The following is a 21,829-nucleotide window of genomic DNA, read 5'->3' on the forward strand; positions in this document are numbered from 1 at the left end:
GTCTTTTCGACCTATTGCTGCAGATGCTCCTGCTATGCTGCACAGCCCTTGTTCTACTGCAGCACCTGAATGAACTACCCCAAGTACGGCTATGTGTACAGGAACGTGGACGAATACTTCATCTTATGTAACAACTGCTGCTTACCCCTTTAGGAGCTGCCTATAGGAGTGCAGTCAGGTCTCGTCATTATAGTTCTGCATGTTCGATTCAGTGGCCAGACCAGTGGATTCACCAATACTCTTTTTTTTTTTTTACAATTTAAACTTTAATAGATGAATTCAGTCCTTTAGAGAAGTAAAGGCCACATTTGGTAACAATCCAAAAATTAACAGTTACCTACAAAAATAAACCTGCATCATCAATAATATAAATAGAATATAGAAAAGTATTTTTCATTATAACATGTTAGTTGCATCCTGTCTCCTCCAAGCTGTGCCCACAGCTGCTGTGTTCATCCACATCCTGGTACTGAACCATAACTAACACTGTCAGCAGAATCATTCCAGGTATAGATCTTAGTGTCTGCATATAGCACTGCAGCATAGAACATTACAAGAGCATAGCTTAAGAGACAGAGGGGGGCGTAATCTTTGGCAAATAGAGTTATGCATCTATCTAGTTTACGAATATCTATATAAATTGTTCATACATTTCCAAGTTCAACAGTACTGGCCTACGGTTCCATGGAAGCCACATAGTAGGCCTATATGCATTAGAGTAGATAATGCATGCATTACAGTATATTTATATGGGTTACCTTAGCAGTCATATTCCTACAGACGTAAAAGCCAACCAGACAGCACCGCCCATAACATGATACAAATTGAAGATAAACCAACTTTCACAGTCTAACAAATATACAGGAGCTTGTATAAATATTAAGTTTTAGAAACACCTAACATCTTTCATAAAAGCCACTTGTATTTCAATAAGAAAGGCCTAATTATGAAACATTGTCTAGAATTAGAATAGTGGAAGATCGGCATCTGGTAAATGGAGAAAAGAAAAATCCCTGAATTAAAAGGTAAAGTGCCCAGAAGCTTCAGTAGACAGTAAACTGGTCCGATAGGAGCGCTGAAGATAGATATGAACTGGTCTGGTTCAAAGCCCTGATGCTGAGATGTGCAGACCTCTAACTAGCTAACACAGGACCAGTGGTATCTGTCAATGTAACACTGTGCTTTGCAACACCATTTAGCAGGGCTTACAAAGAAAATAATGGCTTTAGGATCTAAAATATGATAGATTATTTGACCATATCTAACTTCATTAACACAGTGATTAAACAAATTAAGTTCAGGGTGTGTAACCCCTTATAAACTCTAGCTATAACATTTCCCCTTAATTTTTACGAGGCCTCTAAGAGCTTGCACCAGGCAAAACCTAAAATAAATCTAAACATTTTAGAATATCTTCAGTTATAGAACAGAAAAAGAGAAATCAACACCACATATCACCAACAGGCTTTAGATAAAGTTTGATGCAGGTGAAGACCGAGAGGACAGTTACAGCATATATCCATAAGGTGGGGCTATATAACCACACCACTACTCTTCTAGAGATAAACATGGCAAATAATGCAGTACCATCAGAAAAACTTCATATAGTACTGTTAAACAACAAGGCTTTTAAACATGCCAATTCAACATATTCTTGCATTTGGTCAGTGTGTTTTGATAAGGTGCTGAGGGTTGATGGCCCAAAATGCACTCACTTGTTGCTCTGTCCATTAAAATGATTGTACTTTGCAATAGATGGACAGTCTCAGTTCACATGACAACCCCCCCCCCCATGACTGCCAGAAGATAAATACAACCCTGGTAGAGATGTACATACAGTACTGAGAGAGACAGAAAGGGAGGCAAAATGTGAGAACTTCCCAGAGCAACAAGTTCTAGCCTCTCTCTCCTAGTCTAGGAGACTGATGAACACATGGTCATGTGACTTCACCTCTACGATTACGGACTAGTTTCTTTGGTCTGTTAGCACATCCATGCAGAGCATGTCACATGCAGCTTTGCTTCAGGGTTCAGAGTTCCCACGCTGGTGCAATGGAAAGCTGATTTAAAGCATTTATCTTACCAGCCCTACAGCAGATTAGGACAGACGTAGCCATGTTGAATGAATACCAGAGGAACAGGAACAATATAGCCATTGTCATTCGCTGCTATTCCTAAACATGTTATCTGTGGCCACAGGCCTGGCACTGGCTCCAACAGAGGTGGTTTAAACCAGGCCCTGAACTTTCTCGGCATCAATCTCTTAACACGGAACTCCAAAAACCCTCGTTTGTCACATCCATTTAATGTCTCATGTTTTTCCTTAAACAGCTTTCTACGTTTCTTCTCTACCTCCTCTAAAACCATTAGTCAACTTCCTAAAATCTTTCCATTCTCACGGCATGTCCAGAGGTCAGATCAAACTCCACTACCTGTCAGTCTGGTCACAAGCTGTAACACTCCCATTCTGACCTCTAAACCCCAAACAGCTTGTGACTCTCAGACTCTACACCAAATGTTCTTCTCCTTTCAAGACCATCACAACCCTCAGTTTAAACACAATCACTCATCTTCTCCATCTCTCACTTACCTTTAATACAGAGTCAATTCCATAAACCAGTCTAGCCTTTGTTGCCAATGTGTTTTCTGTGCGCCCCTGTGAGAGAAATAAATGAGTTCACTAGGTCCCTGTAGGGGTTGGATTGCTGCCACGCCTTCATAGAACACAATAAAACCATTTCAGCTAAGAAACAGAACAAAGCGTCACCCACATAAATTAAAACGACAATATGTACAAACCAACGCATCCAATTAAATAGAAAGTACAAATAAATTGAATCAATTATTTTGGGGTTTGAATCATTCAAGTTCAAAAAGGTCATTCTAAAATAATAAAAACACAACTAGAGAGAATGCACTAACCAGAAGGATGGGAAGAGAGGGAACAGAAGAGTGAACATGGCACACAGGGTGTAGGCCTACTCAGTAAAGACATGAAGCTAGTCACTTGAGTGCTCCTGAATGAAGTCCAGGCTGACTGCAGTGGAACCACTGCCCTCTGCTGCCCTCTATTGTCCATCCAGTGTATTGCACACAGGGTCCACTGGTACAATCTGGAGTTAATTCCAGCTGTCTGTCTCTCTCCAGTTTCCCCCTCAGTGTCCCCCAGACTGGCTTTTGGTTCCCAGCCCTCTCTCCTCCTCTCCTCCAGGGGCAGTAGTTACCCCGGCCCCCCTGCTGCGCTCATGGCCTCCTGCAGTTTGAGTCTGTAGTTGTCGTAGCGACGCATCACGGAACACACCCGCTCTGTCTCCTCCTTCTCCAGCATCCTCAGGAAGTTACTCAACTCTGGGATGGAGAACGCTTCCCACTGGAAGAGAGGAGTACGGTTAATACAGAGAGTGAGAGTGTGTGTTTAGTGTGTGTGGGAGTTCCGTGTGCGTCTTACCATGACCTCGCCAGTCTGCTGTTCTCTCAGGACGAAGCCTAGTGTGTCGGTGTTGGGACCTGCTAGCAGACGCAGGAACAACGGATGCTCTCCCTCCGACAGCTTACACATGTACACTGCAGGAGGAAAAACACACAAGCTAGAACATCAATACCATAATATGCAGTGGTTATAATGAGAGCTTGGGAAACTGGGGATAGGCCAAAGTGGTGTGTGTGCATGGAAAACAACCCTGGATAAAAGTCTTGGCTACATGCCAATGGGGTAAGGGCACACAAACAAATGCACACACACGGGTAAATAACCACAGCAGCCCTGTCAGATCAGAGACAGAAGTCTTTCACGAGAGTCAGTCACCAGGCAGCCCTCAACCCTCCCGCATGCTCCTTATCCAGAGACACCAGCACATGTTCCCAGCCTGTCCTTCTACAGTGGAGGTTCCTGCCTGCTAGGCCTAGCCAGCCAATACCTAACCCCATTAAAACCCAATTGGTGAAAGAGACCAACTATGTAACAGATGGTGCCGTGGCGGTACAGTACTTTAACCGTCCATCTCAGCGGGACTGGGAGAGAACCGCATTACATGGCACACTGGATTCTGACATCACCATGGTATTTCTTGCTGCAGGCAGGGGCTTTAAGCTCCCACCATCAGAAGGGGCCATACGTTACATAGACATGCAAACATTTACCCTTCCTCATACGTCACAGTAACAGATCTAGGGTCAGTTGACGGTACAAATCCTGACCATTACAAACTGAGTCTATGCCCCCCTAGGCCTACTCCACCCAGGGGGTGCTGCTGTGTATCTGTCTGAGGGTATTTATCAGCTAGTGGAACTAAACTGTTTTTAATTGGACCACAGTAATGGCTCTGTCTAGACAGACCATCTCATTAACAGGCTCAGCCCTCCCCTCATCATTTACCGAGGGGAAAACACCACGACGTCAGAGCTAGCATCTGAGCCACACTGTCCTAGAGGTCGGGGATAGCGTGTGTGCATTTCCCTTGACACAATGAAGAGCTGTCAGATTACACAAAAGTGTGAGAAGAGATTAGACAGACCGTGACAGACTGCAGTCAGCACTGCTACTTGGCTGGAAGTCTGACCTATTCACAATCAAAACCATAACCTACCTGCACTCCTATTCCCGACCCCCACCCAGTCTTCAGTAAGAGGGGCTAATCTCCTGCTCTGTGGTATAGGGAGCAGGGACTGATCCATCTTTGCTCGTCTGCTGGCGGTCTCAAACCCGGGTTAAGGTCTAGGCTGAACCCCGCCAGTGATCTGCCCTATCAATCGTATCTAGCAGAGCCCTAACACAGGAAGAACTGTAGTAACAGTAGGTGGGGGAGAGAAGACCAAGACACAGGCGCTACTATAACCTGTACTGAAACCAGTTGGGGCCATCTCTCCACAGGCTGGCGGGTTGGAGAGCAGCTGCTGCTGGACATGCTGTGTGTGTGTGTTCTGCCCTGCCGGGGTATTCCAGACACAGGGATGAAACACAATGTGTGTGGGGACAGCCCTGTGGCATTCAGCAACATGAGGGCGAGAAGTCTAGAAAGTCACATCCTGACCCTATAGATACCGACACACTCGCACTCATGAATACACTCCACACACACCATGTTCAGACACCAGCCCAGTTCTGGCATGCATGCCATCCTGCCAGCTAACAGTCTGTCATCTGTGGCATGACAAACCAGCTAGTCTCTCCTCTAGCCAGAAAGACAGACACTTACCTTGCTCCTCCCTGCGGCAGCGTTTGTACAGGGCATATTTAGCAGGGTTGTCAGCTACGGTGAACTTGGTCAACAGGGCCTGGATCACCTGATAAATCAACGTTCACGATAAAGACTAGCATCAGCGTTCATATATAATTATAGACATTTTCTACAAATCACTGCAAGCAGGTTGACCTTAACTGTGTGAGAGACCCACCTGTCGTATGGTGTTGTTGGAGCTGATGTGAAGAGTGTTAGTCGCCCCCTGGGGGAGGTAGAAGGCCTCCTCTCCTCCCCCACCTCCTCGTACAGTGATGGGTCTCCTCAGCTCCAACTGGACCTTGATGAACCCTGTATACACACCACTGGGGTTCTACAGGGAGAGAGAGACAGGTCAGGATACTTCAGGGCAACAGAAGATGTACACAAGCGAGCATGTTTAGGGGGGGTAACAAGTTAGCAGATGGAGCCCAGATTTGTGGGCCTCTCTAAGCCCATTACTTCACGTACCACCTGCGGATGGGACAGCACCACGCGTGTGAGAGTCATTAAAGGCAATGAGCTGAAACTCAAATCAGCTGACTGCCACGACTAAAACGCACCCACACCGTTACGTTTCTTTAGAGAAAGAACAAAAGAGTTACTTGTGGTTGCGATCGATGGACAGATCGGGGACACAAAGAGAGGAGAGAGAATAAAATGGGTGTGGGAGCAAAGAAAGACATTCTAAAGACGACAAGTAGTCATTATGCCTTCCTGACTGCATATTTTAGATGAGACTGACATGTCTGATAGCATGACATCAATCTGAATCAAAGAACAGTGGTTGAACATTGACCCCTCAGAAGTCAATAAGTACAGTACCAGTCAAAAGTTTGGACATATTCATTCCAGGGTTTGTTTATTTGTACTATTTTCTACATTGCAGTATAATAGTGTAGTCAGCAAAACTATTAAATAACACATATGGAATCATGTAGTAACCAAAACAGTTAGACTGTCAAAGTAGCCATTTTTCCTTGATGACAGCTTTGCACACTCTTGGCATTCCCTCAACCAGCTTCACCTGGAATTCCAACAGTCTTGAAGGAGTTCCAACATATGCTGAGCACTTGTTGGAAAAGCACCATTTCACTCTTCGGTCCAATTCATCCCAAACCATCTCAAATTGGGTTGAGGTCAGGTGATTATGGAGGCCAGGTTATCTGACGCAGCACTCAATCACTCTACTTCTTGGTCAAATAGCCGTTACACAGCCTGGATGTCTGTTGGGTCATTGTCCTGTTGAAAAACAAATTATTGTTCCACTAAGCGCAAACCCAGATGGGATGGCGTATTGCTGCAGAAAGCGGTGGTAGCCATTCTGGTTAAGTGTGCCTTGAATTCTAAATCAATCAGACAGTGTCACCAGCAAAGCACCCCCACACCATCACACCTCTTCCTCCATGCTTCACGGTGGGAACCACACACGCAGAGATCATCCTTTCACCTCCTCTGAGTCTCTAAGACACAGCGGTTGGAACCAAAAATCTCAAATTTGGACTCAGACCAAAAAGGACAAATTTTCACCGGTCTAATGTCCATTGCTTGAGTTTCTTGCCCCAAGCAAGTCTTCTTATTGGTGTCCTTCAGTGGTTTCGTTGCAACAACTCAACCATGAAGACCTGATTCACGCAGTCTCCTCTGAACAGTTGATGTTGAGATGTGTCGTCTTAAACTCCGTGAAGCATTTATTTGGGATGCAATTTCTGAAGCTGGTAAGTCTAATGAACTTATCTTCTGCAGCAGAGGTAACTCTGGGTCTTCCTTTCCTGTGGCGGTCCTCATAAGAGCCAGTTTCATCATAGCGCTTGATGATTTTGAGACTTCGCTTAAAGAAACAGGACTGACTGAACTCCGTGTCTTCAAGTAATGGACTGTTTCTCTTTGAGCTGTTCTTGCCATAATATGGACTTGGTCTTTTACCAAATAGGGCTATCGTCTGTATACCAACCCTACTTTGTCACAAAAACAACTCTTCGGCTCAAACGCATTAAGACAGACATTCCACAAACTTACTTTTAACAAGGAACAACAGTTAATTGAAATGCATTCCAGGTGACTACCTTATGAAGCTGGTTGAAAGAATGCCAAGAGTGTGCAAAGCTGTCGTCAAGGCAGGGGTGGCTATTTTGAAGAATTAACACTTTTTTGGTTACTAAACTCAGCAAAAAAAAAGAAACGTCCCTTGTCACAACCCCGTTTTAAAATATAATTTGTAAAAATCCAAATAACTTCACATATCTTCATAGTAAAGGGTTTAAACACGGTTTCCCATGCTTGTTCAATGAACCATAAACAATTAATGAACACACACCTGTGGAACGGTGGTTAAGACACTAACAGCTTACAGATGTTTGTCAGTTAAGGTCACAGTTATGAAAACTTAGGACACTAAAGAGGCCTTGTTACAGACTCTGAAAATCCCCAAAAGAAAGATTAGCAGGGAACCTGGGCATCTATGTGAACGTGCCTTAGGCATGCTGCAAGGAGGCATGAGGACTGCAATAAATTGCAATGTCCGTACTGCGAGATGCCTAAGACAGCGCTACAAGGAGAGAGGACGGACAGCTGATCATCCGCACCGTGGCACAACACGTGTAACACATGCACAGGATCGGTACATCAAAACATCACACCTGCGGGACAGGTACAGGATGGGAACAACTGCCCAAGTTGCACCAGGAACGCACTCTCTCCATCAGTGCTCAGATTCTCAGCCTATTGCGGACAGAGGCCGGACTGAGGGCTTGTAGGCCTGTTGTAAGGCAGGTCCTCAGACATCACCGGCAACAATGCCAAACCCACCGTCGCTGGACCAGACAGGACTGGCAAAAAGTGCTCTTTTGACGAGTTGCGGTTGTGTCTCACCAGGGGTGATGGTTGGATTCGCGTTTATCATCGAAGGAATTAGCGTTACACCGAGGCCTGTACTCTGGAGCGGGATCGATTTGGGGTGGAGGATCGGTCATGGTCTGGGGCGGTGTGTCACAGCATCATCGGACTGAGCTTGTTGTCATTGCAGGCAATCTCAACGCTGTGCATTACAGGGAAGACATCCTCCTCCCTCATGTGGTACCCCTTCCTGCAGGCTCATCCTGACCTGACCCTCCAGCATGACAATACCACCATTTCCACCCAGAAATATCCAGGAACTTGCCGGTGCCTTGGTGGAAGAGTGGGGTAATATCTCACAGCAAGAACTGGCAAATCTGGTGCAGTCCATGAAGAGATGCACTGCCGTACTTAATGGAGGTGGTGGCAACCCTAGATACGGACTTAATTTTGATTTTTGACCCCCCCCCTTTGTTCAGGGACACATTATTCCATTTGTTAGTCACATGTCTGTGGAACTTGCTCAGTTTACGTCTCAGTTGTTGAATCTTATGTTCATACAAATATTTACACATTTTAAGTTCGCTGAAAATAAACACAGTTGACAGTGAGACGTTTCTTTATTGCTGAGTTTACATGATTCCATGTGTTATTTAATAGTTTTGATGTCTTCAATTGAGCTGAAAATAAAGAAAAACTCTTGAATGGGTAGGTGTCCAAACTTTTTACTGGTACTGTATGTTACAGTTATTAATCTGGGACAAATCTCTCAGGCAGGCCTGTTCCAGACAGCTAGTCTGGTGAACATGTGTTGTGTGCCACCATCATGCCCGCAGATTGATGAGCACTGAGCAGACAGTTAGAGCTGGTCCTTTTCTACATAACAGGGTGGGTCAGGACAACTCAAGAGCTTCTGTTCAATCCCCCTAATCATTGGTAAAGGAAGGAGTTGTGGTGGAAGCATGCAGCGAGCAAACGTGAGTGTCACGTCTCTTGTGGATCAGGAGGGGATAGATGACAAAACATGAGTGCAGAATGAGCCTTTACGGTTCAGCTCAGCTCTGAAGGCTGGCCGACCCACACACGCACACACTTGTGCCAGAGATAACCATCAGAGCCGGACAGTCATTCAAGTTAGTTTAGGGATGAGGGGTCAAAGTGGGTAGCTAGGTCACATGGGATGATAAACTGAGGTAGCCTAGTGTCTGATACTGGAGTTGGGTTAAGGGTTAATGGACGGGGTCAGGGATTAGAGATCACTTGCCAGGGTCATTTTGAGGTGGTCCTTGGAGGAGTTGTTGTACAGCTCGACCTTCTGTCTGATCTCCTCTCTGCTGAGATGAGTCCGTAACTCCCTTTCCTGTGCCACATCCTGATTGACAGAAACAGAGTTAAGTGGTGTTATTACATGTTATTTGGCCTGAAGACATTTGCTATCTGTATCAGCTGATCTTACCAAAGAGCATAAGCACACACACGCACACCCAGCCCTGGGCCTGCCACAGAGTGTTTTCCTGACCTTCATTTGGAGGCCCTAGATCAGGGATATGCAACTGGCAGCCTGCAGGCCAGATTATTACTTTATACAAGCCCTTTGATCAATTCTTCACATTAATTAAAGATCTGCAAAAATATCTACACCAATTGACTTCAGCATTAAAATGACAAGCACTATGGTGGTGGTCTGTAGTGTGGTTTCTAGCGCCTACGTGGCCAGTTCATTCTTTTTTCTTCATATGAAGTTGGCTCTATTATGACCCTATTACTGAAAGCTACGACTAAGGAACACCTACGTGCCTTCTATTTCCTTCTCTGATATTGACAAGGACTTGTTAAAATGGGAGTTGACAACAAAAAAAAAGTAATGACAGGGAAATTAATTCAAAACTGCAGACTGGAATTTGGCATTTCCTGATTTGACATACTGCATATTTGTGTTATTTATTGAGATACTTAGTTCCAGATGATTTTAAATTTACTTAATTTACTTTTAGAACCTCTTAATATTTGTTTTTGGGTTGAACCGACTCACGTTGGTTGAGCGCCAGTCAATTCTTTCCTAATTACGTTTGGCAACATTTCATTTTAAAAGAAGAGTATTTTAATGGTGGTTGTGCATTTATTTATATTTTTTATACAGTTCTTCCAATGAACAATCATGTAGAAAATGTCCCCCGCCCCCCCGCAATTAACATTAAAAAAAATATATATATATATATATATCCGGGCCTCCGTTAAACAATACATACACTGAACAAAAACAAACGCAACATGTAAAGTGTTGGTTTCATGAGCTGAAATAAAAGATCCCAGAAATTTTATTTTGCTCAAACTTTGTGCACAAATGTGTTTACATCCCTGTTAGTGAGCATTTCTCCTTTGCCAAGATAACCCATCCACCTGACAGGTGAGGCATATCAAGAAACTGATTAAACAGCATAATCATTGCACAGGTGCACCTTGTGCTGGGGACAATAAAAGGCCACTCTATAATGTGCAGTTGTCACACAACAGTGCCACAGATGTCTCAATTTGAGGGAGCGTACAATTGACATGCTGACTGCAGGAATGTCCACCAGAGCAGATGCCAGAATATTTCATGTTGATTTTGCACACACACACACACACACACACACACACCACACACACACACACACAGAGAGGACTCATCCCATCATGGGACAGAAGTGTGCCAGGCCCAACCCAGGGAGAGAGGTCATAGTCATGTAATGAATGTGCTCCCCAGATCCAGAGAGATGAGTCATACCACTGAAGGCTGTGACTTTCACAGACATGTACACATACGTTTTAACTCCTAGAAAGCAGAAGGATCTGACTTCCGAGTTTATCGATAATGAGAACTGAATTTTAGTTATTTCTTAATGGATAGCTTCCTCTCCATATCACCCTGGATCAAGCAGTCATAGCAGACACGTCATCCTCAGTGTGTGTGCCTGCCTGACGGTCCAAAGTCCACACAGCGCTGTGTGTTCTTACATGGGCATAGAGCTTTGCTCTCTAAGGCTCCTAGCTACTAAAAACAAACCTAAACCACACTCAGTATCCTGGCAAGACCTAGCAGGCACTGGACACCTTATAAGGCCACACTGCACGAGAGACCAGGGTGCCAACGTGCGCACACACACAGAAGAGTCCACCTTAGGCAATGACATTGATAGTGGAGTGGTATGATTCAAATAGCCTAGTATTTACATCAGGGAGACAGGGCTGACTGGGGCCATATTCCTGACCTACTAGAGTTTTCTTTAATGTCAACATCAAGGCAATAAAAGGCATGCTTCTGATGGACTTTTTTTACTGCCTACCACAGAGGAAAACAGGCTCATAAAATAACAGTACAGAGCTCCTTACTGTTACGGTTAGCAATGGATGTGGTCTAATACTGGGGTTTAGACTCTTGCTGCAGCCAGATGTCTTCACTGACCGGGGATTGGGCTGGGTGGCACTGTGGAGAACTGGAGGTCAATTCCACCTAGCCCATGGTGTAACCCAGTAGGTTCATGAGACTATGGGTTGCAGTGTATGAGCCAAAACAGGTGCCATTGACCTGTTGCTTGGTCGAGCCCAGTGACTCACTACAGGAATACTAGGTCAACGGCACTGTTAGCACTACACAGACATGACAGCATATCAAGGCCACTTGATATGCAAAGGAGAAAGTGGCTCTGCACTAACAAATAAAGACCTTAAAACAGTACGTCAGATTCAATCTTACTGAAAGTATGCATTTCTTCACACAAACATCATACGTCCAAACTCAGAACCCCAAAATAACATTGACGCTGTGGTAGAACACTTATTTTGATTAGCGATTGTGCATTTATCAAAATCTCATCAGGTAGCCTGATTTCAGATGGGTCATGTAAAGAGGGTTATTAGGGAAATTCTTCTTGCACAGCATGCAAACATTAAAATCAAACTATTATATTATTCTGACTATTTCCAATAATCGTAGTATTGTGTGCATAATCAGTGCTGGTTGTGTTCCTATTGGTCAGTCACCGAAATCGGCTTGTAACACCAGCCACACGTACGATAAATGCCCCCCAAAAATCTGATACTGCCAGAACTGTTGGAGCCTACGACCGGACGTAGTGGTACTTAAATCGTCAGAAGTAGACCAGGTCACACGGAACGAGCCAAGACGACCGACAATCGTTTACAACCTACGACTTTGCCCACGACTTCACAATTGTCATGTACGGCAAAATCATGGCATAAGATGACAAAAAACAAAACAAAAACTTACAATCTGGGGGGCTTTAGCCTCTAAATCCACCATGTATTTATACACACTGTAGTCACGGCAGATAGAGCTAGTCACCCCTGAAGTACTTTACCGGGTCGTACAGGTCACAGCTGATTAAAGTGGCTCACAGTAAGACCAAGGGGATTATGGGTAGCCACAGAGAAAGAGGTTGGTGTTGGTTATGACAACACTTGCTAGCCGCTATTGCATGGGCCATGACTACTCAGGGGTTGTGTGATAGAGAGAGTTGGTTAATTGGCCTGATCGCCATCACGACCAGCTCTATAGGATTACTTCTGTTTCAAACAGAACCTCACAGAGGTCATGATCAACTACAACAGATGGCTCAGTGCCAAGCCAGTTCATGACTGTGGTCTTGAACAAACGTACATCGGTATCATTACTTTGGGTTCCGAGGCAGAGTATGCAAAAGGGAGTGTATTTGAGTACATACAGACAGGAGGAGCACCAGTGAGCCGGAGCGTGAGACAAAAGGCAAAACAAATGTCCTGATGAGGTAATGCCCCCCAAAAAACAGCCTTCTCCCTCCCACACAGTGTTTGTTTTAGCCACGGGCCACTACACTGCAGCTGGCGAGGAGGAGAGCAGAAACACAGCAGAACAGATTTTAGGACTGTCCCTGAGTGTTCAACCTGTCGCTTTTAACCTCTCCACCCTACACTGTCACCCCTACACTCCCTTCACTGTAGTTACTGCAGCATCAAGGTTAATGAATGCCAGTCGGATTAGACTCTGTTAAAGTAACGACAAGCCTATACTCTCCCTCTGTACTCTGAAGTAAGCAGTTGGCCAACTTTTCCTGGGGCAGGCAGGGTTAGCTGGGGTGGCAGAGGTATAAGGAGGAGGGAGGAGAGGGGAGTTGTTTTTTAGGGTGAAGAGTCAGTTGGCCGAGCAATGTGGGATAGCTGTGGGCCAGCGTGCAGTAAAGTGGCTTTGGGGTTGAGTGCTTCGAGTAAGCTTTAGTAGAGTTACGAGTTCAGTGCCAGGTTAAGTAGAGGTGTGCGGGTGTCGCTTAACGTGTGAAGCAAAGTGTGTGAGGTAGAGGTCGACCGATGATTTTTCAACGCCGATAACGATTGGAGGAACAAAAAAAGCCGAAACCGATTAATCAGACGTTTTTTTAAATATAAATATATAAAAATACAATTTGGGAATGCGCTTGTTAAAAATCAACCGTTCGGCAAAGTAGACTGATTCAATGATAAATTAAGAGGCACCGCATTGATTATTTGCAAAGCAGGACAAGCTAGTTAAACTAGTCATACCAACCATGTGTAGTTAACCTGTTGCGACTCTAGGGGCAGTATTTTCATTTAAATTAAAAAACGTTCCCGTTTTAAACGGGATATTTTGTCAAGACAAGATGCTAGAATATGCTTATAATTGACAGCTTTGGATAAAAAACACTAACGTTTCCAAAACTGTAAAGATATTGTCTGTGAGTATAACAGAATTGATGTTGCAGGCGAAAGCCTGAGAAAAATCCAATCCGGAAGTGCCCCATATTTTGAAAGCGCTGCGTTCCAATGAGTCCCTATTGAGCTGTGAATGTCCTATCAACGAGCTTACGCTTTATACGTATTCCCCAAGGTGTCTACAGCATTGTGACGTAGTTTTACGCATTTATGTTGAATAGCCGTAGGCGGCTACATTGCGTAAGTGGTCACGATGGCTCCCAGGGTGACTCTCGTGTAAAATACAGAGGTAGCCATTAATCCAATCGGTCCTACTGAAAAACGAATTACATTATCGAATAGATATGAGAAAAAACACCTTGAGGATTGATTCTAAACAATGTTTGCCATGTTTCTGTCGATATTATGGAGCTAATTTGGAATAGTTTTTGGCGTTGTCGTGACCGCAATTTCCGGGCGATTTCTCAGCCAAACGGGAAGAACAAACGGAGCTATTTCGCCTACAAAAATAATCTTCTGGGAAAAATTTACTCTGGCTATCTACCTGGGAGTCTCATGAGTGAAAACATCCGAAGTTCAAAGGTAAACGATTTAATTTGATTGCTTTTCTGATTTGTGACAAGGTTGCCTGCTGCTAGCAGGGCATAATGCTATGCTAGGCTATCGATAAACTTACACAAATGCTTGTCCAGCTTTGGCTGTAAAGCATATTTTGAAAATCTGAGATGACAGGGTGATTAACAAAAGGCCCAGCTGTGTTTCAATATATTTCATTTGTGTTTTTCATGAATATTTATGTCCGTTTCGTTATCCTAATTAGTTTCAGGCGATGATTACGCTCCCGCATGCGGGTTTGGGAGTCACAAGTTATCTTATAAACAATCTTAACATAAGTGTAATGCTAGGAAGCAATTTACCTTCGATCTTTGCTGCACTCACATAACAGGTGGTCAGCCTGCCACGCAGTCTCCTCGTGGAGTGCAATGTAATCGGCGTCCAAAAATGCCAATTACTGATGGTTATGAAAACTTGAAATCTGCCAAGCTGATTAATCGGTCGACCTCTAGTGTGAGGTGTAATGTAATGTGTTTGGTGTGTTCAAAGGAGAGAGAATAGGCTGTGCTTTGCTTCAGTCGGTCAGTCAGTCAAACCGGTTCCTCGCCTGACTAATATAGATTACACACAACTGATGTTATCCATTTACAGAGCCAGACAGCCATGCTTCTCAAGCAGAAAATAAAACAAGCTTAAAAAAAAGCTGGAAATAGACTAAACACCCTGACAACCTGCATCTGGATGTGTGGGCATGGATATTGTTCTAGATAAAGATTCAGGGAAGAGCAGTTCGACCATGTGTTATGGTAGTTTGTGAATCCATGACCAGTCTCACTCAGTGCTATAGTGATGAAGCAACTATCCGCCCCTCTGTGTGGGACTTCCTCTTCAGCTTAGAGGGGAAATCCACAGCAGCCACACCTTTCCTCTGCATAACAGACGTGGACATTCCTCAACTAATGCAGGTTCTGTAGACATAAACCAAGCACTGAATACACCGCATCCAGTGAAAACCCACTTGGAGATTCTATACTACCACTATACCACAGCCAATTCCCTGACACCACACTACAAACTGCACAGTACTCATTTTGACCTAGAGGGATTCCAGCTGCTATTTACTGACCTGAGTCTGACCCAGTACTGCATGCACAAACACACAGAATAACGTGGGAAAGACTAAACCACTCCATTGACTGCAGCAGGAGTGATCCATCCCTTAGTGTCCCACTGGACAGAATAGAGGTGAATTCCTGCTCAGTGGGCTCAGAGTCCATTCTGCCTCCTGTGGTGTCAATGGACACGCATAACTGAAAGTGGCTTTACTGAGGATGAGTAAGGAGGTCAAGAAAGAAACCCTCTGCTGAACACACAAAACAAAAACACTAAGCTGGACAAACTCTGGGCTGAACAAAGAAAAAGAGGAATGGAAACCACCCCGGTAGAACTGCTGACTCTCCCCACAGGCCCCTGGCCTGGAACGCACACACTGCTGATAGGGGGTCTGTGGAGATCTCTATCTAGCGGAGGTATGAAAACACTGGAGATTGGAAAATCTGAATCTTGGGGAGTTGGGATGTGCCTTTTTCTCCAAGTCTGTGCTCCATGTGTAGTCTACTGCAATAGTCTACTGCTCCACACCAAGTCTGAAACATATGAGAGAGAGGGGTCTGGGTTGTGAAGGGGGGCTAAGAAAAAAGTGTGAGTTCCATATCTGGATTTTGATGGGAAGATAGTGCCTTGCGAAAGTATTCGGCCCCCTTGAACTTTGCGACCTTTTGCCACATTTCAGGCTTCAAACATAAAGATATAAAACTGTATTTTTTTGTGAAGAATCAACAACAAGTGGGACACAATCATGAAGTGGAACGACATTTATTGGATATTTCAAACTTTTTTAACAAATCAAAAACTGAAAAATTGGGCGTGCAAAATTATTCAGCCCCCTTAAGTTAATACTTTGTAGCGCCACCTTTTGCTGCGACTCAGTTACACCAGGAGGAATGGGCCATACAGCTGTAAGTCGCTTGGGGTATGTCTCTATCAGTTTTGCACATCGAGAGACTGACATTTTTTCCCATTCCTCCTTGCAAAACAGCTCGAGCTCAGTGAGGTTGGATGGAGAGCATTTGTGAACGCCGTGTCATATTATAGCCTAGTGAACGAATTCTGTAACGTTAAAAATAAATGTAACACAGCGGTTGCATTAAGAAGTGTATCTTTCTAACTATATGTAGAACATGTATATTTAGTCAAAGTTTATGATGTGTATTGCTTGTTATCTGACGTTAGCTCCGGCAGATATCATCATTTCTCCGGACATTTGAGTAGCATTTTTTGAACATGGCGTCATTGTAAACAGAGATTTATGGATATAAATTGCATATTATTGAAAAAAACAAATGCACTGTGTAACATGTCCTATTACTGTCATCTGATGAAGATTTTCAAAAGGTTAGTGAATTATTTTTCTTTTAATCCTGCAGTTGTTGATTGCATATTTTGTTCAACGTGGCTAATTCAAATTAGCTGTGTCTTTGGTGGTGGTTTGACATAAATATGTGCTATGTTTTCGCCATAAAACATTTTAGAAATCTGACTTGCTGGCTAGATGAACAAGGTGTTTCTTTCATTTGAGCTATTGGACTTGTTAATGTGTGGAGGTTAAATATTTCTAAGAATATTTTTGCGTTCCATGCGCCACGTCCCAGTTAACGTCGGAAGGGATCGTTCCCAAATGGGTACCCAAACCCGTAATTAAAATATGTGATCCTAACTGTGATCCTAACTGACTGAAGACAGGGATTTTTTTACTAGGATTAAATGTCAGGAATTGTGAAAAAACTGTTTAAATGTATTTGGCTAAGGTGCATGTAAACTTCTGACTTCAACTGAATATAAAATACAAAATGGTATTGAGAGAAATAGTCGACGGGTCATAATTCCTATAATAACTGTAACCTAAAACTTCTTAACTGGGAATATTTGTCTTCGCTATTCTACAATGTAAAAATTAGAGGTCGAACGATTATGATTTTTGGAGGACCAAAAAAGGCTGATACCGATTTTTAAAAAATATATATTTTTTTTTAAAGTAGATTTTTAAAAATATATATGTAAATAAATACACACATACATGTACACACACACTGCTCAAAAAATAAAGGGAACACTTAAACAACACAATGTAACTCCAAGTCAATCACACTTCTGTGAAATCACTGTCCACTTAGGAAGCAACACCGATTGACAATAAATGTCACATGCAGTTGTGCAAATGGAATAGACAACAGGTGGAAATTATAGGCATTTAGCAAGACACCCCCAATAAAAGGAGTGGTTCTGCAGGTGGTGACCACAGACCACTTCTCAGTTCCTATGCTTCCTGGCTGATATTGTCACTTTTGAATGCTGGCTGTGCTTTCACTCTAATGGTAGCATGAGACGGAGTCTACAACCCACACAAGTGGCTCAGGTATTGCAGCTCATCCAGGATGGCACATCAACGTGAGCTGTGGCAAGAAGGTTTGCTGTGTCTGTCAGCGTAGTGTCCAGAGCATGGAGGCGCTACCAGGAGACAGGCCAGTACATCAGGAGACGTGGAGGCCGTAGGAGGGCAACAACCCAGCAGCAGGACCGCTACCTCCGCCTTTGTGCAAGGAGGAGCAGGAGGAGCACTGCCAGAGCCCTGCAAAATGACCTCCAGCAGGCCACAAATGTGCATGTGTCTGCTCAAACGGTCAGAAACAGGCTCCATGAGGGTGGTATGAGGGCCCGACGTCCGCAAGTGGGGGTTGTGCTTACAGCCCAACACCGTGGAGGACGTTTGGCATTTGCCAGAGAACACCAAGATTGGCAAATTCGCCACTGGCGCCCTGTGCTCTTTCTTCACAGATGAAAGCAGGTTCACACTGAGCACGTGACAGACGTGACAGTCTGGAGACGCCGTGAAGAACGTTCTGCTGCCTGCAACATCCTCCAGCATGACAGGTTTGGCGGTGGGTCAGTCATGGTGTGGGGTGGCATTTGTTTGGGGGACCGCACAGCCCTCCATGTGCTCGCCAGAGGTAACCTGAATGCCATTAGGTACGGTGCGTTTGGGCCCTGGGTTCCTCCTAACGCAAGACAATGCTAGACCTCATGTGGCTGGAGTGTGTCAGCATTTCCTGCAAGAGGAAAGCATTGATGCTATGGACTGGCCCGCCCGTTCCTCAGAGCTGAATCCAATTGAGCACATTATGTCTCGCTCCATCCACCAACGCCACGTTGCACCAGACTGTCATCAGGAGCATGCCCAGGCGTTGTAGGGAGGCCACACACACTATTGAGCCTCATTTTGACTTGTTTTAAGGACATTACATCAAAGTTGGATCAGCCTGTAGTGTGGTTTTCCACTTTAATTTTGAGTGTGACTCCAAATCTGTATATCTACAGAAATAAGACTGATTTTGCTTCTGTTGCCTGTTTGTTTCATATCCTACGGATTCTGGGAGCACCAAGCCTCATCTAAGGGCAAAATGTTGGATAAAGTAATTTTACATCTTTGCTATACAGTTTATTTCATTAGAAGAGACTGGTATTACTTGGAATGTATTATTTAGTGTTGTTTACACTGTTCCAAACAGGCAGAAAAATATTGTAACTTGACAGCACCTGTTTGTCACATAATATGCAGGCAGCGCTCGCTCCTACGCCCTTCTTTTTCTTGAGTTCCTTGTCATTATTCCAATTATTATTATGATCATCATAATAAGTAATGTTATCATCAATGGTAGGCTTTGTATAGTATCCTTGTATAACCACCATCGAGCTGTAAGCCTAAGAGCACGTCCTGTTTAGTCTTAATACCGTAACTTATTTAGGCCTATGCCAATAGGCTACTGTGTCTATCAATCAATCTTTCATTTGTTCATGTCATCACACAGGGAGCTTGTAATCTAACAGCAATTGTCTGAGTATTGTGTGCCAAACAACATTTCCACAACTAAGTCAAATGTCTACTGATCCAACTTCCCCTTTCACTCCTGAACAACCAGTAAACATTTATCCTTTGAGTTTATTTTTCACCTCCTACACATCCATTTTGCTGTCAACATTACATGTTCGTTGGAGTTTGATATAAGAAATGTATGGGATTATGATAGGGCCTGACCTATAGCCTGTTGATCACATGCATGCAATTCTTACACGTTTCACATAAAGAGCCAGGGTTAATGGAATTAGGGTATGTTTTACCTAAACAAATGAGGGATTTCAGTAAGAGAACTTCAGGCAGAAACAAGAAACTAAATGGATGAAATAATTTTGTAGCTTCAGCACAGACAGCGCAATAAACACTTGCTGTGCTGTGGTACCTTTTCACTGCAGTAGGGAGGCGCGCGAGACAACACTGTCGTCATTTAAAAAAAAAAAAACACCATGACCATTGGGCTCAAGTCATTTGTGTGTCTTAATTATTTAATCAAACTGTGCTTAAAGCATCAGACAAGCTCAGTACATATGTAGTGGTTTTATTCAAATATTCAGAGTGATTTTATTCTGTCTATGTATGGAAAAATACATTCAAAACATTGACCAATCATTTGCTCGAAAGAACAGGACAACTCTCAGTCAACCAAGATTATATATAAATGTTTTAATGTATTTTTCCATATATATATACACAATGAATAAAATCACTATCTAGAGTCATTTTATAAAAGTATGTTTCTAAATTAAAATTATGAATATGAAAGTAACTTCTACTGCCATTGTGAAAATAACCTACATAAAGCCAATAAATAAAAATATTGCAGCCTGCAGGAAGAAAATATCCTGATAAAAAAAATCATATTGGCTATCAACTTGGTCCAGCAGGAAGCTTATGCTAACAAACTTTCGGCATTGTATAAAATATTCTGGGCCCTCAGAGTTATCCCACACCAGTGAGCTCCGGACAGACACAGATGTAGGCCTATTTTATTGCTTTACACCGGATCAGATGCATTTTATTTTTTTCATGCTGAGTGGTAATCTAAAAAGGGAGAGAGCTGGAAAGATTTTTAAAAAAGGCTACATTGAGGAACAATTCTCAATGGATGTAAAAACAGACTGTTTACTTGCTGTTAGAGGTGAAGAAAAAAATGCCAGAAGCGCCACAGCTCATTAGTGGTGGTGAGTTAAGACAGAAATACGATCAGATCCCCAAACAAGCACATTTATAAGCCTACATTTGCCAGGTAGCTGAGGACTTATTCTATGCGTAATCAGATGTGTGTCCTTACTCAACATTGACAGGAGCACTCCAAAAACAAAGAATATATTAACTCGTAAACAGAATGAAACACACCAAAACGTGTTTCTCACAAGTGTAGGTTGTGCGCTCATTGACATGTTGTTTGCGACAATGACAACTGTAAAAGTCTAATAATATTTTGAATCCATTAACAGAAATTACAGTAACCAAACAAACATTGTAGATTCGAAATTATGGGAATTAACTGTAAATGTACTACTGGAGAGCCATCGGCGCAGCCTCTGCAATGGATTAGTCCACCGACAGGCTTCAGTTCCAGAAATAGGTTAAATTTTTATTTATTTATTGTAACTGCTCGACTAAAAATATATCTCTTAAATCGACCAAAAGCTAATTGGCCAAATGGGGTCAGCCCAAGTACAGTCCTCCAATACAGCTGTATAGCTTCACCACACAAAACAGTGCTGATAACTCAACTCCTCACCCCTCAACACCAAGTGGCTTCTTGCCAGGATGTTCCAGCATAGTTAGTTTTTCTAAGACTCGTGAAATATAAGCTTAATATCAGTGTGCGGAGTACGACTGACTGGTGCAGACAGGACTCATTACTGCAGCATGTAGCCTAGGCCTATAATAAATACATTGCTGTAGTCCAATAACAAGACTGTTCTACTTCCTCACACCTACTCAGCCTTTTACCACACCCCATCCTCCCCAATCACTTCCATCTGAAAAGCTGGTTACCCAACACTGTGTGTGCATTTCAACAATGGGGACTAAGCATGGGGTGGTGAAATGTGACATGATGAAAGGCAGACTTCCCTGTTCATCAGTAGCTATTTTAGTGTGTGAGGCAATAGAACATTTCACAGTACTGAAAGACACCTCCCAGAACAGAACCGTAGTCCAGTCCTTTGAGAACCCAGGCCAACAATAACCCATACTTCCACTGTTGAGTGTAATTAGCTGGCTCTGGAAACCTGGACCCTGCACTGCAGACATGTTACCTAGGGAGACAGGGATGATTGAAAGTTCACATTAACTGCCTGGGGAAGACTCATCATGCCTCAAACCACTGTGCTGGGTCAGCATGTTGTCAGCCAAATGTGAGAGGCCCGCAGGGGGAGAAGTCCACACACATTCGCGATAGTATGTAGCCTAGGCAGTGTGGTGCCAGGACAACAACCTCTCCCTCAATGTGAGCAAGAAAGGAGCTGATCGTGGACTACAGGGAAAGGCCAGGCCGAACAGGCCCCATTAACATCGACGGGGCTGTAGTGGA

General features: G+C 43.6%; 1 protein-coding gene across 2 annotated transcripts in view; it reads right to left on the reverse strand.

Annotated features, from left to right (window-relative positions):
* Positions 1–205: 205 nt before the first annotated feature.
* Positions 206–21,829, reverse strand: part of LOC112216827 (ras association domain-containing protein 3) — a 60,571-nt gene continuing 38,947 nt past the window's right edge. For both annotated transcript variants that reach the window (XM_024376926.2, XM_024376927.2), the window contains 5 exons: positions 9,316–9,423; positions 5,395–5,550; positions 5,196–5,283; positions 3,449–3,564; positions 206–3,370 (listed from right to left, as the gene is read on the reverse strand). In XM_024376926.2, the coding sequence (XP_024232694.1) occupies positions 3,221–3,370; positions 3,449–3,564; positions 5,196–5,283; positions 5,395–5,550; positions 9,316–9,423 (618 nt within the window). In that variant the 3' untranslated portion in view covers positions 206–3,220. The remainder of the gene's footprint in view (positions 3,371–3,448; positions 3,565–5,195; positions 5,284–5,394; positions 5,551–9,315; positions 9,424–21,829) is intronic.

Source organism: Oncorhynchus tshawytscha, linkage group LG17 (assembly GCF_018296145.1).
Source record: "Oncorhynchus tshawytscha isolate Ot180627B linkage group LG17, Otsh_v2.0, whole genome shotgun sequence".
NCBI classification, from domain to species: domain Eukaryota; kingdom Metazoa; phylum Chordata; class Actinopteri; order Salmoniformes; family Salmonidae; genus Oncorhynchus; species Oncorhynchus tshawytscha.